This window comes from Rhagoletis pomonella, unplaced genomic scaffold, assembly GCF_013731165.1.
Source record: "Rhagoletis pomonella isolate Grant_MI unplaced genomic scaffold, Rhpom_1.0 Rhpom_scaffold_00013, whole genome shotgun sequence".
Lineage (NCBI taxonomy): Eukaryota > Metazoa > Arthropoda > Insecta > Diptera > Tephritidae > Rhagoletis > Rhagoletis pomonella.
In genome coordinates this window covers 23,988,183-24,003,423 of record NW_023458567.1, presented here as the reverse complement: position 1 = coordinate 24,003,423, position 15,241 = coordinate 23,988,183, and the positions used below count along the sequence as shown (strand labels likewise).

At 33.2% G+C, this 15,241-nt stretch overlaps 1 protein-coding gene across 8 annotated transcripts in view; it reads left to right on the top strand.

Moving 5' to 3' along the window:
• Positions 1-15,241, top strand: part of LOC118749015 (zinc finger protein 583-like) — a 180,913-nt gene that overhangs the window by 54,630 nt on the left and 111,042 nt on the right. For all 8 annotated transcript variants that reach the window (XM_036483809.1, XM_036483803.1, XM_036483802.1 and 5 more), the window contains one exon: positions 6,386-6,853. In XM_036483809.1, coding sequence (XP_036339702.1) covers positions 6,386-6,853 — 468 coding nt within the window. The remainder of the gene's footprint in view (positions 1-6,385; positions 6,854-15,241) is intronic.

Here is a 15,241-nt window from a genome sequence, read left to right as displayed (position 1 = left end):
TTTTTGCCTAATAAATCATTGCGTAACTCGTAAATTAGGCTAAATTGTACGATTCGACAACGTTGGCATTGCCCACTGTAGACCTGAAATAAGATGACGACGAAAATTCTCGAAAACTATTCGGTGATGCCAAGTTTTTGCGTTTTAATACACTAGTCGAGTCGAAATTTTCGGCAATGACATGCAATTTTCGATACGATTCGACTCTCGAAATACGACACGACACTCGCAATGAGACAGATTATTTTTTCATAAAATCTAGCTCATTAGATAACAAGCACCATACAAATTCACATTTCGAAATTTGTGCAAAAAATTAAAAAAAAAAAATATACAAAGTTGCACCTAAATTTTCAATCAATTCAATTTAAATTTTTTGGTCACATTTTTCAGAATTTTCCCAGTATGCAGTTTTATAAAATTTTATTATATTAAAGTGCAAGTTTTAAGTTGCTAAAAAATCGCGTTAATTTTTGATATTTTTTTCTGACTATTGCACTTTTTTCCATACGAAGAAAATTGTCAAATACAGTTGTACACTTGAACGTATCGAATAAAATGCGTTAAAAATTGCAAAAATCAACGTAATTTTTTTAGCAACTTCAAACTTGCATTTTAGTATTCTGGAGTTTAATGCGCTGAAGACATTCTGAAAAATCTGATTAAAAAGTTGAAAGTTTAGGTGCAACTTTCCAGATTTTTATAATTTTTGCACAAAGTTTGAAATGTGGTTTTATATGGTTTTTCTACAAATATTATTGTGGTAGATTTTATGAAAGAAATATAAACCAAAATAAACAAAAGAAAAATTTGCTAAAATTGATAAAAACCAGCAACTTATTTGCTGATCATAAGTGTACATACTTACAAAAAATAAAAAATCATTAAAAATCTACGCGATATTTCAGCGGCTTAAAACTGTAACTTATTATACTAAAACTTCGTATTCCTTGTAACTGCTAACAAAAAATTCAGATTAAAAAGCTACAGTAAAGTTTTGATGAAGATTAAATACCCGGCGCACGTATTAAAACGTATAGTTATTTCGCCTTTTCCATTAACTACTGCAACATGGTGAGAAGGGTTGGTTTTACCCCTATTTTAAACATCTTCAATAGTACGTTCAGTTAGACTAAGGGCATTTAACTTATAAATTATTTATATAAATTAACTTAATGAGATAAAGTTATGTAGTCATAAGTGGGTGGCACCACTCCCATTTTCCAAAATTCCATAATATGTAATGTTGTTTCCTTTTAAGCGATTGTTGTGAGTATCAACTTTGAGTAAGCGCCCTTAAATTTCGAAATATCGAAGTCTCCGTTATATTAAAAGTTTACGTAATTTAAGTCCGATTTTAAAAATCAACGCAGTACTTTTGTGCGTCAAGCACTGGCGGATTCAGGATTTTATTTGGATGGGAGCATTGAGTTCATTCAACCTGTCAAATAGCGTTAAATTACTAACTTGATTCACAGCGGAGTAACCAATCGAAGCTATGTGACCTACAAGCATTCAACCTGCTTGAACCCTCATGCAAATAGAGGTTCGAGTAATTTTTATGAAGTGCGAAGTACAGTGTTTTGTGCAAGGTCCATTTACAGAGTTCCCTGTAACAAAACAATTATATATCGTGTAAAAAAAAACAACACAACAAAAAAAGTTATACTTTGTTATTAAAGTTATATATGCATGTATATATACAGTGACTCGAAAAAAATTACCACGTAATTTATTTTAATATTTGTAATATTTTCCAGTTATTTTTCTATAAAAATATCGTCTAAACTTTAACCAAAACCATGTAAATCACAGTTTCAAATTTTATAGAAAATTTAAGAAAATTCAACAATTCAAAACTTCGACGATATTTTTATATAAAAATAACAAAAAAAATTGGCTCGAAAAACATTACGAATATTTGAAGAAAATCAAGACGTGGTCATTTGTTTGAGTCACTGTAAATACTTATTTTTTGCTTACAATGTTTTTCAAATGAACGATGTAATTAAGTAACTTTACAACTTATTCAGAATTTTGATTATAAAAACTTAAATAGCAAACTCGATTTTGCGCTTTCCTCTTGCGTATCTTTTTATTATCCTTTCAGTGTCAATGTCAATACCTATTTAAGTGTACGTGTAAAAGTGCTTGACCTATCAGTCTTTCTGCATTCATGGTACTAGGGAACCATGTTTTTAACCGGCTAAGGGTTGGAAAACTTCTTTCTCAAGTAGCATTTTTAGCTGGAAGTGTGGCCAGAATGCCAATAAGTTTGTTCAACAATGGGAAAGCATATTCGTCGTATTTACCAAGAACTTCTGCTGCTTTTTAATTCAATTTTTTTTAGAAATATTTTGAGTATGCATCCATTACGGAAAGAAACTAGTTTAAGTATCGATGTTCACCTAGTTTTTTACCTACCAAAGGTAGTTGAAGATCTGACTTTCTTCCTTGGAACGAACTGTTGACTTTATCATGGCGATGTCCTGGGCATCAGTCAATTATCCGACTCTGTATTTGATTTCAATTACTTTAAAACTTTAAAGTCAGTCGTTTGATTACGCTTTCGCTCTGCACTTCACAGATGCTTTTTCATAATTAAGAAAAACCGAAATTAAAAATTTAAGGTTAAATGTTTCGCCTAATGAAATTTGAACATGAACATTCTTGGCCGCGACCAATTGCAGCAAACATATTTGCACGCTCAGCCACGGCCAGATATGTAAATGTGCTTTCAAATATTCAGTTTGAATTGTGTGCAAGCAGCAAGTCGATTGTCTGACTCTGCATTTGATTTCAACTACTTTAAAATGCATTTGGGTTAAAGCAATGCAAAGACAGTATGTTTCTTTTACAGATGACTTTTCATGCAGAAATAGTTAATTGCCCAAATTATAATGAGAAAAACTAAAGTTATAATGAGAAAGGGTAAATTTAAAATGAGAATACGTAAATAAATAATGAGAATTATTTTTCTTTTACCTTTATTCAGCCATTCTCATGTTTTGCAACACAAGTGGATCTGCGTGAAATGTTGTGTGCTGCTCTTGCGCAAAATTCTCCGGGTAATTATACCTTTCATGAGCATGAAATGGTATTATAACTTTGGTCCGATGTTTGTAAGTACCAGAACAAAAAGAGATAGACCCATTAAAATGTATACTTATATGATCAGAACGTCGAGCTGAGTTGATTTAACCATGTCCGTCTGTCCGTCTGTCCGTCTGTCCGTCTGTTTGTATGCAATCTAGTCTCTCAGTTTTCGAGATATCCGTATCAAATTTGGTAGGTGGGTGTATTTTTATAATGTATTAATCATTTGTCGGAACCGGAAGAATCGGACCACTATAACATATAGCTCCCATACAACTGATTGTTCAGATATGAGATTTTTCGTTATAACTTCTCCATTTATGCAGCTACGAACATGAAATTTTGCAGTACTTGCACCCATTATCAGCAGAATACTTACAGTGAAAATTACAAAGATCGGGTCACTATAACCTATAGCCCCCATACAACTGATTGTTCAGATATAAAATTTTTCGTTATAACTCCTCCATTTATATCGCTAGGAACACGAAATTCCGCACTGTTTTCAATAATTATCAACAGAAAACTTACAGTGAAAATTAAAAAGATCGGGTAACTATAACCTATAGCTCCCATACAACTGATTGTTCAGATATAAAATTTTGCGTTATAACTCCTCCATTTATATAGCTAGGACCATGAAATTTCGCGCTGTTTTCACTCATTATCAACAGAAGACTTACAGCGAAAATAACAAAGATCGGGTCACTATAACCTGCAGCCCCCATACAACTGATTGTTCAGATATGAGGTCTTTTATCATAACTCCTCCATTTATTCAGCTAGGAACATGAAATTTCGCACCATTTTCACTCATCATTAACAGAATACTTACAGTGAAAATAACAAGGATCGGCTGACTACAACATATATCTTCCATACATCTGATTGTTCAGATATGGGATTTTACTGTAAAACTTCTTTATTTGAACAGCTAAAACCGATAAATTTCGTAAGCTATTTTATAAATAATAATACAAAGTCTACTGAGAAAATCATCAAAATATATGCTGTATAAGCTTTATCTCCTATAGCACTGATTGTTCAGATACCAGTTTTTGCCATATATCTCCTTTATGTAGGAAACTAAACCCAATAAATTGTGTTACCGGTTTACATACCGATCACATAGCAGTGAAAATCACTTAGATTGGTGCCATATAAAGTATATCTTCCATACCTCTGATTGTTTAGATGCGATTTTTTATATAAGTATGTAACTCCTCTATCGATGTATGCAGATGTATTCAAAAGCAGTAATCTGTCAAAGTAAAATTTGCAGATGTTCATGAAAGGTATGAAGCCTTCGGCATAGCCGAAGACAGCGCTGCTCTTACTTGTTTTTCCTTGGCGTCGACAATCTTTTTGTCTCATTACTGCGCATTAGACGTATAGGCGAAAAAGGACTCATAAATAAGGCGGATCGCACACAATTAGCATATCTAGCTAATTGTTTCCCAAATATTGCCACTGCATTTTTACATGCATATGTATTTATCTAGTTTATGTATTGTTAGGCACAATGAAAAAACTGCGAAGTGGAAAAAACTACTAAGTAAGCTTAATTTCCGTTTTTAACCGACTTCCAAAAAAGGAGGAGGTTACCAGTTCGTCGGAATATTTTTTTATTAATTTTTTTTTATTATTTTTTGTTTATGTATGTTACCGCATAACTTTGGACCACGTCAACCGATTTCTATAATTCTTTTTGCATCAGAAAGTTAGTGTCTCAGAGGTGGTCCCATACTAATCTGGTTTACATCCGATCATTGGATCATGAAATATATATATATATCTTTTTTTAAGTCGTTTTTTTTTGCTAAAAATTATCTCATTATAAATTCACGATTTCGCCTTATAAATTTACGATTTCTCATTATAAATTTATGTTTCCGCGTTATCAGTTTACGTTTTCTCATTATAAATTTACGTATTTTTCTTATTAATTTACGTATTCTCAATACAATTTACGTTTTCTCATTATAAATTTACGTATTCTCATTAATGGGTTGAAAAGGTGTAGTTACGTTTGTTATAATATTTAAAGCAAAAGGGAAATAAAGGGAAAGTATATGAACAGGCTTTTAAAGAGTGCATTTGAAGGTACTAATAACTGCTTATAAAACCTGGTCAGAACATATTTGTTAAAAGTTTAAATGCAAGTAAGAATTCTTGAATATTCGTTCGTGAAAGTAACATGATTTACTCACCTTGCATTTTGCTAAAAATTAATTGTTCTCACTATTTTCTTTGACTAAATCAAAGAACATACCTGTTTCTTGCGTTTCCATTGTTATTTGGATTTATTTAACACTTAAACTCAAAATATCGCAAAATTCGAGTTGGCTTAATTTACACGTACTTTTCATATCAAATAACTTTTTTCACATATGTTATGTTTGAAAGAGCGAAAGTACCGTTTAATTTGTCAAATGCGTTTAAATGGGCATTCACCATAAAATGTCAATCTATTTGCTATAAAAAGACACTACAGAAATCTGCTTTTGAAAAATCAAAATTTTTTACATTTGTGTATGAGGCAGTCCACTGTGCAATGATGGAAATAAAAGAGACTGATGCTTTGGCTTGATGCATTTCTAAACACAGGGTGTATGTGGTCCACGTGTGAAAACTTCACAGCAAGAAGCGTTTAGAGCCCAGTTACATGTGTTTGGAAAATGTAAAAAATGCTCCCCACTGCTAAACTGATAGACAATCTATAAATATTTCTTAGTTCTTAGTTTGCCCTGCGAATGCCCTAACCAGAATTTTAACCATCAATAACCTTAAATAAATTTACAACTTTAAGACAATTCAACGATTACGACATCTTGTGACTCCCTATCTTATCTGTGTGTTTACTTAAGATCTCTAAGACCGTTTCTGAAGTAACCTTTAACTTTAAAGCTCACTTTATATTTAAAGGTTGGATTAAAAATAAAGCTATGTCTAAAGTTAAGCATTATAAACCAATTTAAAACCGATAATAAAATGCTTTACTTTAAACACAATCATACATTTTAATACAACCTTTAAATATAAAGTGAACTGTAAAGACACAGGTTACTTGAGAAAATGGCCCTAAGACGGTTAAATTTCATTGTAACTAAGATATGAAGTTATTAGTAGCATATTTTTAGCTAAATTGGCTTGAACCACTAAACTCCTTTTCATACTCTTCCTACTTGCGTCATGAATCATGGTGTCACCCAAATTTATTATTAATTTTATTCGAATAAGCAATGATACTAATTATATTCCGTTTTTTCAATTAAAATACTAATTTTAGCATTCCTTAGAGGAAGAATTAGAAGAAACTGTGAAGTCTGAAAATAATTCAGAATTTGAGGAAACAGAGCAGTACACGTATATGGACACAGAAGAAGACAGCATACCAACAAGTAGTAAAGGAGCGCAACAAGATTTCAGCAGCAAAAACGAAAGAGATTTCACACTTGAATTTATTGGAGTGTATCGCTCGCTGCCGGCACTGTGGAATGTAAAATGTAAAGATTATCACGATCGGAATGTAAAGAAAAAGCAATATGAAATTTTGCTTCAGAAATTCCAAGAAAGGTATCCGGATGGTGAAATTAAAGACGTAAAAAAAAAGATTAATGGCATTCGATGCAACTATCTAAGAGAATGTAAACGAATATCGCCAAATGGCGTAACTACTTTATATTACTTTGATGCAATGAATTTTCTTCGTGGCAGTGAACCGTCAAACCCAACAAACGAGTCTGATGAAACAGAGGTAAGTGAAATTTTTCAATGGGTCGTATACGGGTAGCAACTCAACCTCATTTGCAGTTAAGAATTTAGTGTAAGCAAGTTAAAAAAAGTCGAAAAGACAATTAGTTTTCCTCAATCTAAATGCTTATGACAGCTACAATGGTGAATTTGTAAATTCAACGCAACTGAAGTTTGGTTGTTATCCGTAATCAAGTCATATACATACATACTTATTTCCTTTTTACGAATGTGCATACTAAATACTATACGGTCGGGGGGGTTACTCTGGAATCCGATACGAAAAGCAAATGCGATCCGAAAGGGTATCGGTACTCTATCCCTATCGCAGTGGTGTCGCAATCATATTTTCTTTTTGCAACCACCACTGATATAAAAGTAAATGGAAGTAAATGATTTTCGTTGCATACCTTAAGTGTTATCTGACCCTATACTTTAAGCCAAACAATTTTTTTTTTAATTTTGCGCCTGGTTGTATGTTATCTAGCATACACAGCATGCACTTGATAAAAAATTTTGATTTTGATATGTATGTACGTACATATGTATGTACATACAAAAAGCACATATTAGGCGTGTTTCCTTTAGCCATCACAAGCTAATAGCTAGATATTGCTCAAATAAAAGCAATTAGATTATTTCCTATGTTGGCTTAATTTTGAAAGTGGTTTGACTGCAAAAAAAATTAAAGTATGTATTCAAATTCAGTCGTTTTGTTAACGCATGCGATTTCCTAAAGGCCGTGTCACACGAGTGGTATAATTGTACATACATATTTGTACATTTTTTTTATTGGGCTATTGGTATAAAATAGGGCTGTGCGATTAATTGATTACTCAAAATTTTAATTAATCATAAAGTAAATAACTCAATTATTCGATTAATCGGAAATTATGATTACTCAAAAGTTCAGTTACTCGAGTAATCAAGATTTTTGATTAACCAAAAACAAAAATATTTGAGTAATTTGCTTTATGATTAATCAACATTTCGAGTAAAATGAGTAATCAACATTTCAACTCTTTACATATGTATAAAGTAGTTAAAGTTCCTTGATACTTTGAAAACAACGTTTCTGTTTTCAAAAATTAAAACGAAAAATTTTTTCATATACAGAATGTAAAAAAGAAAATAAGCATTTTCCAAAGTAAACTCTTTTAACGAGCAAAATTATTATTTTTGAGTAATCATATTTCAAGTAACTCGATTAATCATCGTTTTGAGTAATCAAAATCTTGATTACTCGAGTAATTGATTAACCGAATAATTGATTAACCAACTTGCTCGAGTAATCGAATAATCGCACAGCCCTAGTATAAAATGAAAAAATTGGGACGACAATTTTTTTGTTGTCACACGATTGGTACAATACAGCGAACTTCTATCGAGAAATTTGTACAAATTGTTTGTCGCGGTTGGGATAAAGAATAATATTTGTGCATTCACACGATTGGGATACGATTTGCACCAAATATTGCGCAAACGCCCAATCGTGTGACACGGCCTTTAGAGATATAAAAATGCTTAGTTGGAGGTAGCTAATTGTCACATTGGCCTCTGTTGTGGCAAGCGGACATGCAAACAATTTTGATATTTCTTGAAAATTTTTAATTACTAATATTATTGTGAATACATAAGTATGTATACATTTTTTAACGTTGTTGTGTCAAAAGGAAACCTTTGCCCCTTTCTGATTGGTTGAAGAAAAAATCTTTTTGACACCGAATGGCAATGCCTGTAGTCAGTTCAATATACAAGCCAAGATAGGTTTTCATAATCCAATATAATAATAATAATATTAATGATAATAGTTTGGCGCTTACACATATGTTAGTGTTTGGCCGAGCTTCTCCTCCGATTTGTGGCGTGCGCCTTGATGTTGAAACACAAAGCGGTGGGACCTACAGTTTTACGCCGACTCCGAACGGCGATTGTATTTTTATGAGAAGCTGTTTATTTTCATGGCAGAAATTCACTCGGAGGTTTGCCATTGCCTGCCGAGGGACGACCGCTGTTAAGAAAAAACCTTTTTCCTATATTTTTTTTGCGATGTTGCTTTAATCAGGGCTTGAACCCAGGCGTTGCGGAGTGGAAGCGCGCACTGCTTACCACTGCACCACAGCGGCCGACAATCCAATATAATTATGTTGGCTAAATCTTCCATACAAATAGCTTACATTTCGGTCAAATAAAACACACCCTTTTTTATGTATGTATGTACCTATTAAAAGTACATATAGTAATTATTCGAGTGTGGTATACTTAATATAAGTTATTGCATAAATTGAAATTTTTATAAAAATACATGTGTAAAAATTTTAATATTGAATCTTAATTATGTATGTATTTATGTATGTATGTATATTCGTGAAATAAATAACGAAAATCATTTAGTTTTGCAATCGCTGCCTACAAAATAAAATATTATATCATATTGGTTCAAAAGATTTTAGAAATCTTTCTTTATTACAGGTAGTTTGTAGATTGCGCTAGCTGTACAGCTATCGAACGCAAATTGCGATAGAAGAAGCAGTTTTGCTTTCGTTTACGCATTACAGAGCGCCTAAAATGTGAAAGGGTAAAAAATGAATGCGAAAAGGGCAATTTTCAATGCGCTTGTCGCATTGTAGGTGCCAATATTCCGAATTTTCACAATTTGCTATCGCATCGCATTACAGACAGGGCTGCCAACTATCCATAGCCATGAAGTGCCATATTGAGGATCAAAAAGTGCCAAAACGTGCTAAATAGAAAAATAAAAGTGCCAAAAAGGTGCAATTTTTTCTAATTCATCCCATTTAGCATTAAAATTAGAAACACATTGCTAAAACAAAAGCCCAATGCCAAAATAAAATAAACCAGTTGTATACACTATTGAAATTAGAAAATTTTAGTTGAGAAAAAGAGGTACAAGAAAAAGATTTCACAAGAATACATTGAAATATTACTATTTTTCAAAAGTGCCATTTTGGCACTTTGTGCCAAATTGAATAATTAAGTGCCATTTGATGTAAAATAGTTCCAAAAATGGTACGGTTTGAGCCAAGTTGGCAGCCCTGTTTACAGAGTAACCACCCTGATATACATACATTTAAGCAGACGGTCATTGGATGGATTGGTCACCAATTGTTGTTGCTTTCAATGCAAAACAAAACAAAATGTAGAGCTAGAACTGAACCACATGAACAATCGGTTGAACATTCCCACGACAGCCGGTGCTACGTATCGGAATGACTCGGATTTTACCCGACCAAGGACTGTTGTTTCGGCGATCTAACCCCGTTTACCTGCTCGGGCTTACGTACGCACCGACCTTGGACACGTCGTACGTGGCCACATGCTGGGCAAACCGCCACTCGCCCGAGCAGCACAACTCTAAAACACCCACATCCCATCACGACACAACAATAGTCAATAGTCAATAGTCTAAGTCCCTCCGACAATCTGATCGGTTTGTCAGTCCAATATACCGTAACGAGACATCAGTGAAGTGCAACTCCTGTCTTGGCTGGTGCCACTTTAGGGCATGTTCCGGACTCCGCAACTCGCGTGATTGAACAACTGGGCCCCTGCTGTGCTGCCCAGTCGCAAATTTCCCCCGCGACGCTGCACACTGCCCCTTTTCAATTATAGCATGCCAAAAGTCCAAAATTAAATGAATTCAGATGACCATGATTTTTGGTATTCTGGCTGACAAATATACAGCGAATAACTCAATCTAATAAATTCAAAAGAAAAAACAACAACAACAAAAATAATCGCTGCCAAACGTGGCTTATTGTGGCGCGAAAAAATATAAATTTTTTAGTTTGAAGTTTATTGTATACTTTCAAGTAGCAGTACACCTACTTGATGCTACAGACGTTACTGCTTCGAAAACGCAAGTACGCACACATCTGTGCGATTTCATCGCAGTAAAAACTGTCAATTTATAGACAAACAAAAAATATTTTTCAAACAAAAAATTAAATTCTTAACTTTTCTACATCAAATATGTTTTGTTTTCTTACGTTCAATTTTGTTTTAGTGTTGTAAAATCCTCCTATTGACCTTTTTCGTTCTGCGATTTCGGCACGACCAAAAGAAGAACTGTGAATGTTCGAATAAATCGCTGCAGCAAAATCGCATAAGTGTGTGGTTCCTCATTTAAAACTATGGTTGGCATTGTTGTAAATTTTGTCGGAACAGATTCGCACCGACAGAATCGCATAGGTGTGTGGGTACCTTAATTCTTAATGCGTGGTTAGCTTAAATGTCTTCTAATTTATTTAGTAAGTTTCAAACTTGTATTACAGGTTGATAATTTTCCTTATATGTATGTATATGGGCAAATATAAAAAATAGGTACACTTTAAAAAAAAAATTAATTTTTAAATTTGTGAGCACACCTATGTTTTATATATCATTTTATTCGTAATCTCTTAATAAATCGATTAATACATATAAGTGTAATTCATTTTCATCAAGTGCTTCAAAAGTTAGACGAGGAATAAACATGAAATAGAAAACAAAAGAATAAGCTGGGTGCAAATTACGCTGTTCAAGTTGTAAACTTTGAGTAAAGATTTTGAAAGTTGAACTTACTTAATTGGGACATTCTGAATTCAATGGCATGCCCCGTTTTACCAGATTGGCTGCGGTTTTCGAGATAGCGGTACTTGAAAATTTGATTAAATTTTAGCTATTTTATAAATAACTCCCTCAGTTTTGAAGTTATTTTACTAAAATTTTGCACATAATAGTTTTTTAGTATTACCTTAATTATTCCTTAAAATTATCGAAATAGGTTTACATTAACATATAGCTCCAATACAACTGATTACTCAGATATGTGGTTTTGCGCTATAACTCTAACTTCATATCTGAATAATAAATTGTATGCGTGCTATATGTTAAAGTGAACCTGTACTAAATTTTTCCTTGCTTAATTGGAAGAGCTATAACCCAAAAGAACGAACGTCTCTGATCAATTAGCTGTATGGGAGCTAGATGTTTTAGTGAACCGATTTCGATGATTTTATGGAAAATTTTAGCAAAATATCTTCAAAAATCAAGGACTTTTTTATAAAATAGTTAAAATTTAAGCAAAGTTTCAAGTACCGCTATCTCGAAAAGTGGAGCCAATGGGGTAAAACTGAGGGCGCCATTGAATTTAGAAGGCTCCAATTAAGTAAGAGCAACTATCAGAACATTTGTCGAAAAAAAGTTGCTTTGTGTGAGTGGTATACTCCCGATATATTCTGACTGAAAGAAGGAGCATAATTAAAATTAGTAAATCAGAACTTTTACATACTTCTAGAGACAAATTTTTTGAAGCATTTTACAGGTATATGTAATTTTATAAGGACTAGCAGTTATAGAAAGATTTAGATCGTTTCGACGTATTTTCCAAAGGTGCCTTCAATTAATATGTTTTTGGAAAAAAAATTACGCTGAAGATCGCAGAACATTTTATCTTTAAAAGTTAGTTTATTCTGAAAGCACACCTCTTGCTAAGGTATCAAATTATTCGTAATTGTTTGTAGAATACAATACATACTTAAAAAGTTCTTAAAATTAAATGCTTCAAAACCTATACGCGAAAAACCGAAGATTTTGAAAATTGTGAAATGTGGAGTTACAAACTTTGAGTTACTTGCCATTTCGTTATTTTTTAATGCACACTTTTCTTACCTTTGTACGCATAAGTGCTAAATGCCCATTTAATTTCAAATCAGAATATGGTGTGCTTCAAAAGTTATGACATAATTAATTGTGCTCCTCTTAAAAATTACAAAAAAAATTCACTTGTTTTCATAATTTTTTTAAATTTAAACACCTATAATTCAAAAGTTATGCAGCAAATTGATCCACATTTTTTTTGAGGCTCCAAGTATACGTCAATGAATTATATCCAAAAGCATCCAGCTTGATTTAGTTTCCAACAGTGAAAATAAAGCTAAATAACACCAAGGTTACCTGTTTTTTTTTAGATTTGCCCATATAAACAAAAGATATTCGAAAAATTTATAATTTTTAAAACATTAAAATTTAGCAAATCTTGCAAGTCTAGCCTCAGCCAAACCAGTGTTTATATACAAAATAATAAGGAACATTTCTACTTTAAGATCCCTTAAGCCCTTTTTGCACAGGTTTGCACGAAGTTCTAATTTTCTTCAGTAAACATGGCATGCATCGGAAGAGAGTAGTTTAAGGCGACAAAGATGATAATACTATAATGAAACTTATTTTGAATAAAGTGGGAAGAGACATTGACAGTAGAGTATTTCTCGTTTATAAGCACCCCGGCTGTATGCATTCCCCGCTTATAAGTCCTAGGTACAAGCACTATGGTCTGGCGACTATTATTTGCTGCCCAAAAGTCGAGAAGTAACCAGTTGATTTGAAATTCACTGTTTTGGAGTTTTAGAGTTCGCTGATTTCGAATATGATGTCAGATTTTTGAAATTCAAAATGGCGGATCCAATTTGGAGACCAAATTTTAAAGTTTTCTCCCTTTCACCAAAACCCATATAAATGGTGGTTTTCGAGGTCGCTGACTACGAATCTGATGTCAGATTTTTTTAAATTCGAAATGGCGAATCCAATATGGTGTCCAAAGCTTATAATTTTTCCCCTTTCACTAGAAACTCATATATTTAATTGGGGGGTTTCGAGGTCCCTGATTACAAATCTGATGTCAGATTTTTGAAATAGAAAATGGCGGATCCAATGTGGCGTTACCGGATTCGGAGAAAAAAAAAGCTTAAAATAGCCAAAAATATTTTGGCGTTTTATTTATATATACTGATAAGATAATAATTTAAATATAAGAATGATGAACGTCTGGCACTATTCTTTATGTGGGAGGTACGCGAAAATTTGGGCGGGCCACACCAATTTATGGTCCAAAAAATTATAATAGTGGATGCATTGTTCTTGCAAAGTTTCAACATCACAAATGCATTTCTTGCATAGTTACGACTTTTGTCACGCTAAAATTGAAAAAGGGCACACTGTGCGCCGCCCACCACCACCACAAGGCAACCCCCTCGTCTGCAGCACATACAACTGGGGCCGACAGGCAACACAACTCTCTTGTAATGTGGAGTGTACAATTGATCTCCCAAGGCACACAAAGGGACAATTCAACTGCAACGGATTTCAGAGCAAATATTCTTTTTTTGAATATCCGCTGTTTATTGCAATCTGTATTTTATTACCAAATTTTTTAAAGGCATATGTGAAATTCGTGCCGTTGGGCTCAGCTGTTTATTTTCTCTTAAGTCGAGTAAAAATATTTGAATATTTGAGTGGGATGTTAACTCTGTTATGAGTGCGTTAGAGTGACTCAGAATCTTGGGGTCCCGGTGGAGTTGGGTATTTGTGACATAATACGGTGAGTTGACAATCATCCTCAGAGTTTTTGATTGGAATTTTTGGAAAATTTCAATATTAGAGAGTTTGAAGCTGTTCCCCACAACTGTATACCGTAAGACCAAATCGGTTTTATGGTTGCTGAGTAGAGTAGTAAGTAGTTTGCTTGCTAGTGATAATTGAGAGTGTCGATTTATGAGCCAATATAAGTTTCTGAGTTTTAGTCCGAGTGCCTTGCGTTTTGTTAATATATGCGTCTTCCATGAGTAGTGATAGAACGATACGAGTACCGAGTACAGAATATCGATACTTTTCATGAGTAGGTCACCCCACGTCTTTATACATATATGAAAAATACTTTATGTAAAGATGCTACAGTCTCTGCTCTAATTTGACTATAGCCTTGATAGCAGCATATAGTTGGACAGCTGTATAACTTGGGTGTTATGGAATGAAATGCAATAAATGAAAAGTTATGGTTGATTAAAAATTCTATGAGATCGGCTACGCCCCCTCCTACAAAGTCATTTATATATACCTTACTATAAACATCTACCGTAGATTTGTTTGCATACCAAATTTCAAGTTCATGTGACTTATGGTTCCGAAGTTATATGTAGGTGATTACAAATTTGCACGCCTGTGTGAGGTGCCACTCCCCCTTGCAAAATTGACACCATATTTGCAAACAAAACCATACTTATAAGGTAATAAACGAACAGACATTCACATTTATTTATATATAAATTTGCATTTAAAAACTTTAAATACGCTTTTGCTATAAATATTTATTTTACGCTTGTAGAAGTAAACTTATTACAAGTTTATTTGAAAAACTCCTTTAGAAATACTTGTTAGTCAGATTTCAACTATTAAAAGCAGTGCCTATTCAATTTACAAATAGGAAGAGGTTATAAAAGCAAAGTATACTGATTTTTGATGTATTTTGGAACGAATATCCGTCATCCCTTGTCAAATTTGGTTTCGAGAACGAAAAATTTTTTTATTAACCTTTCTCGTTTGCTCTAAAAATACT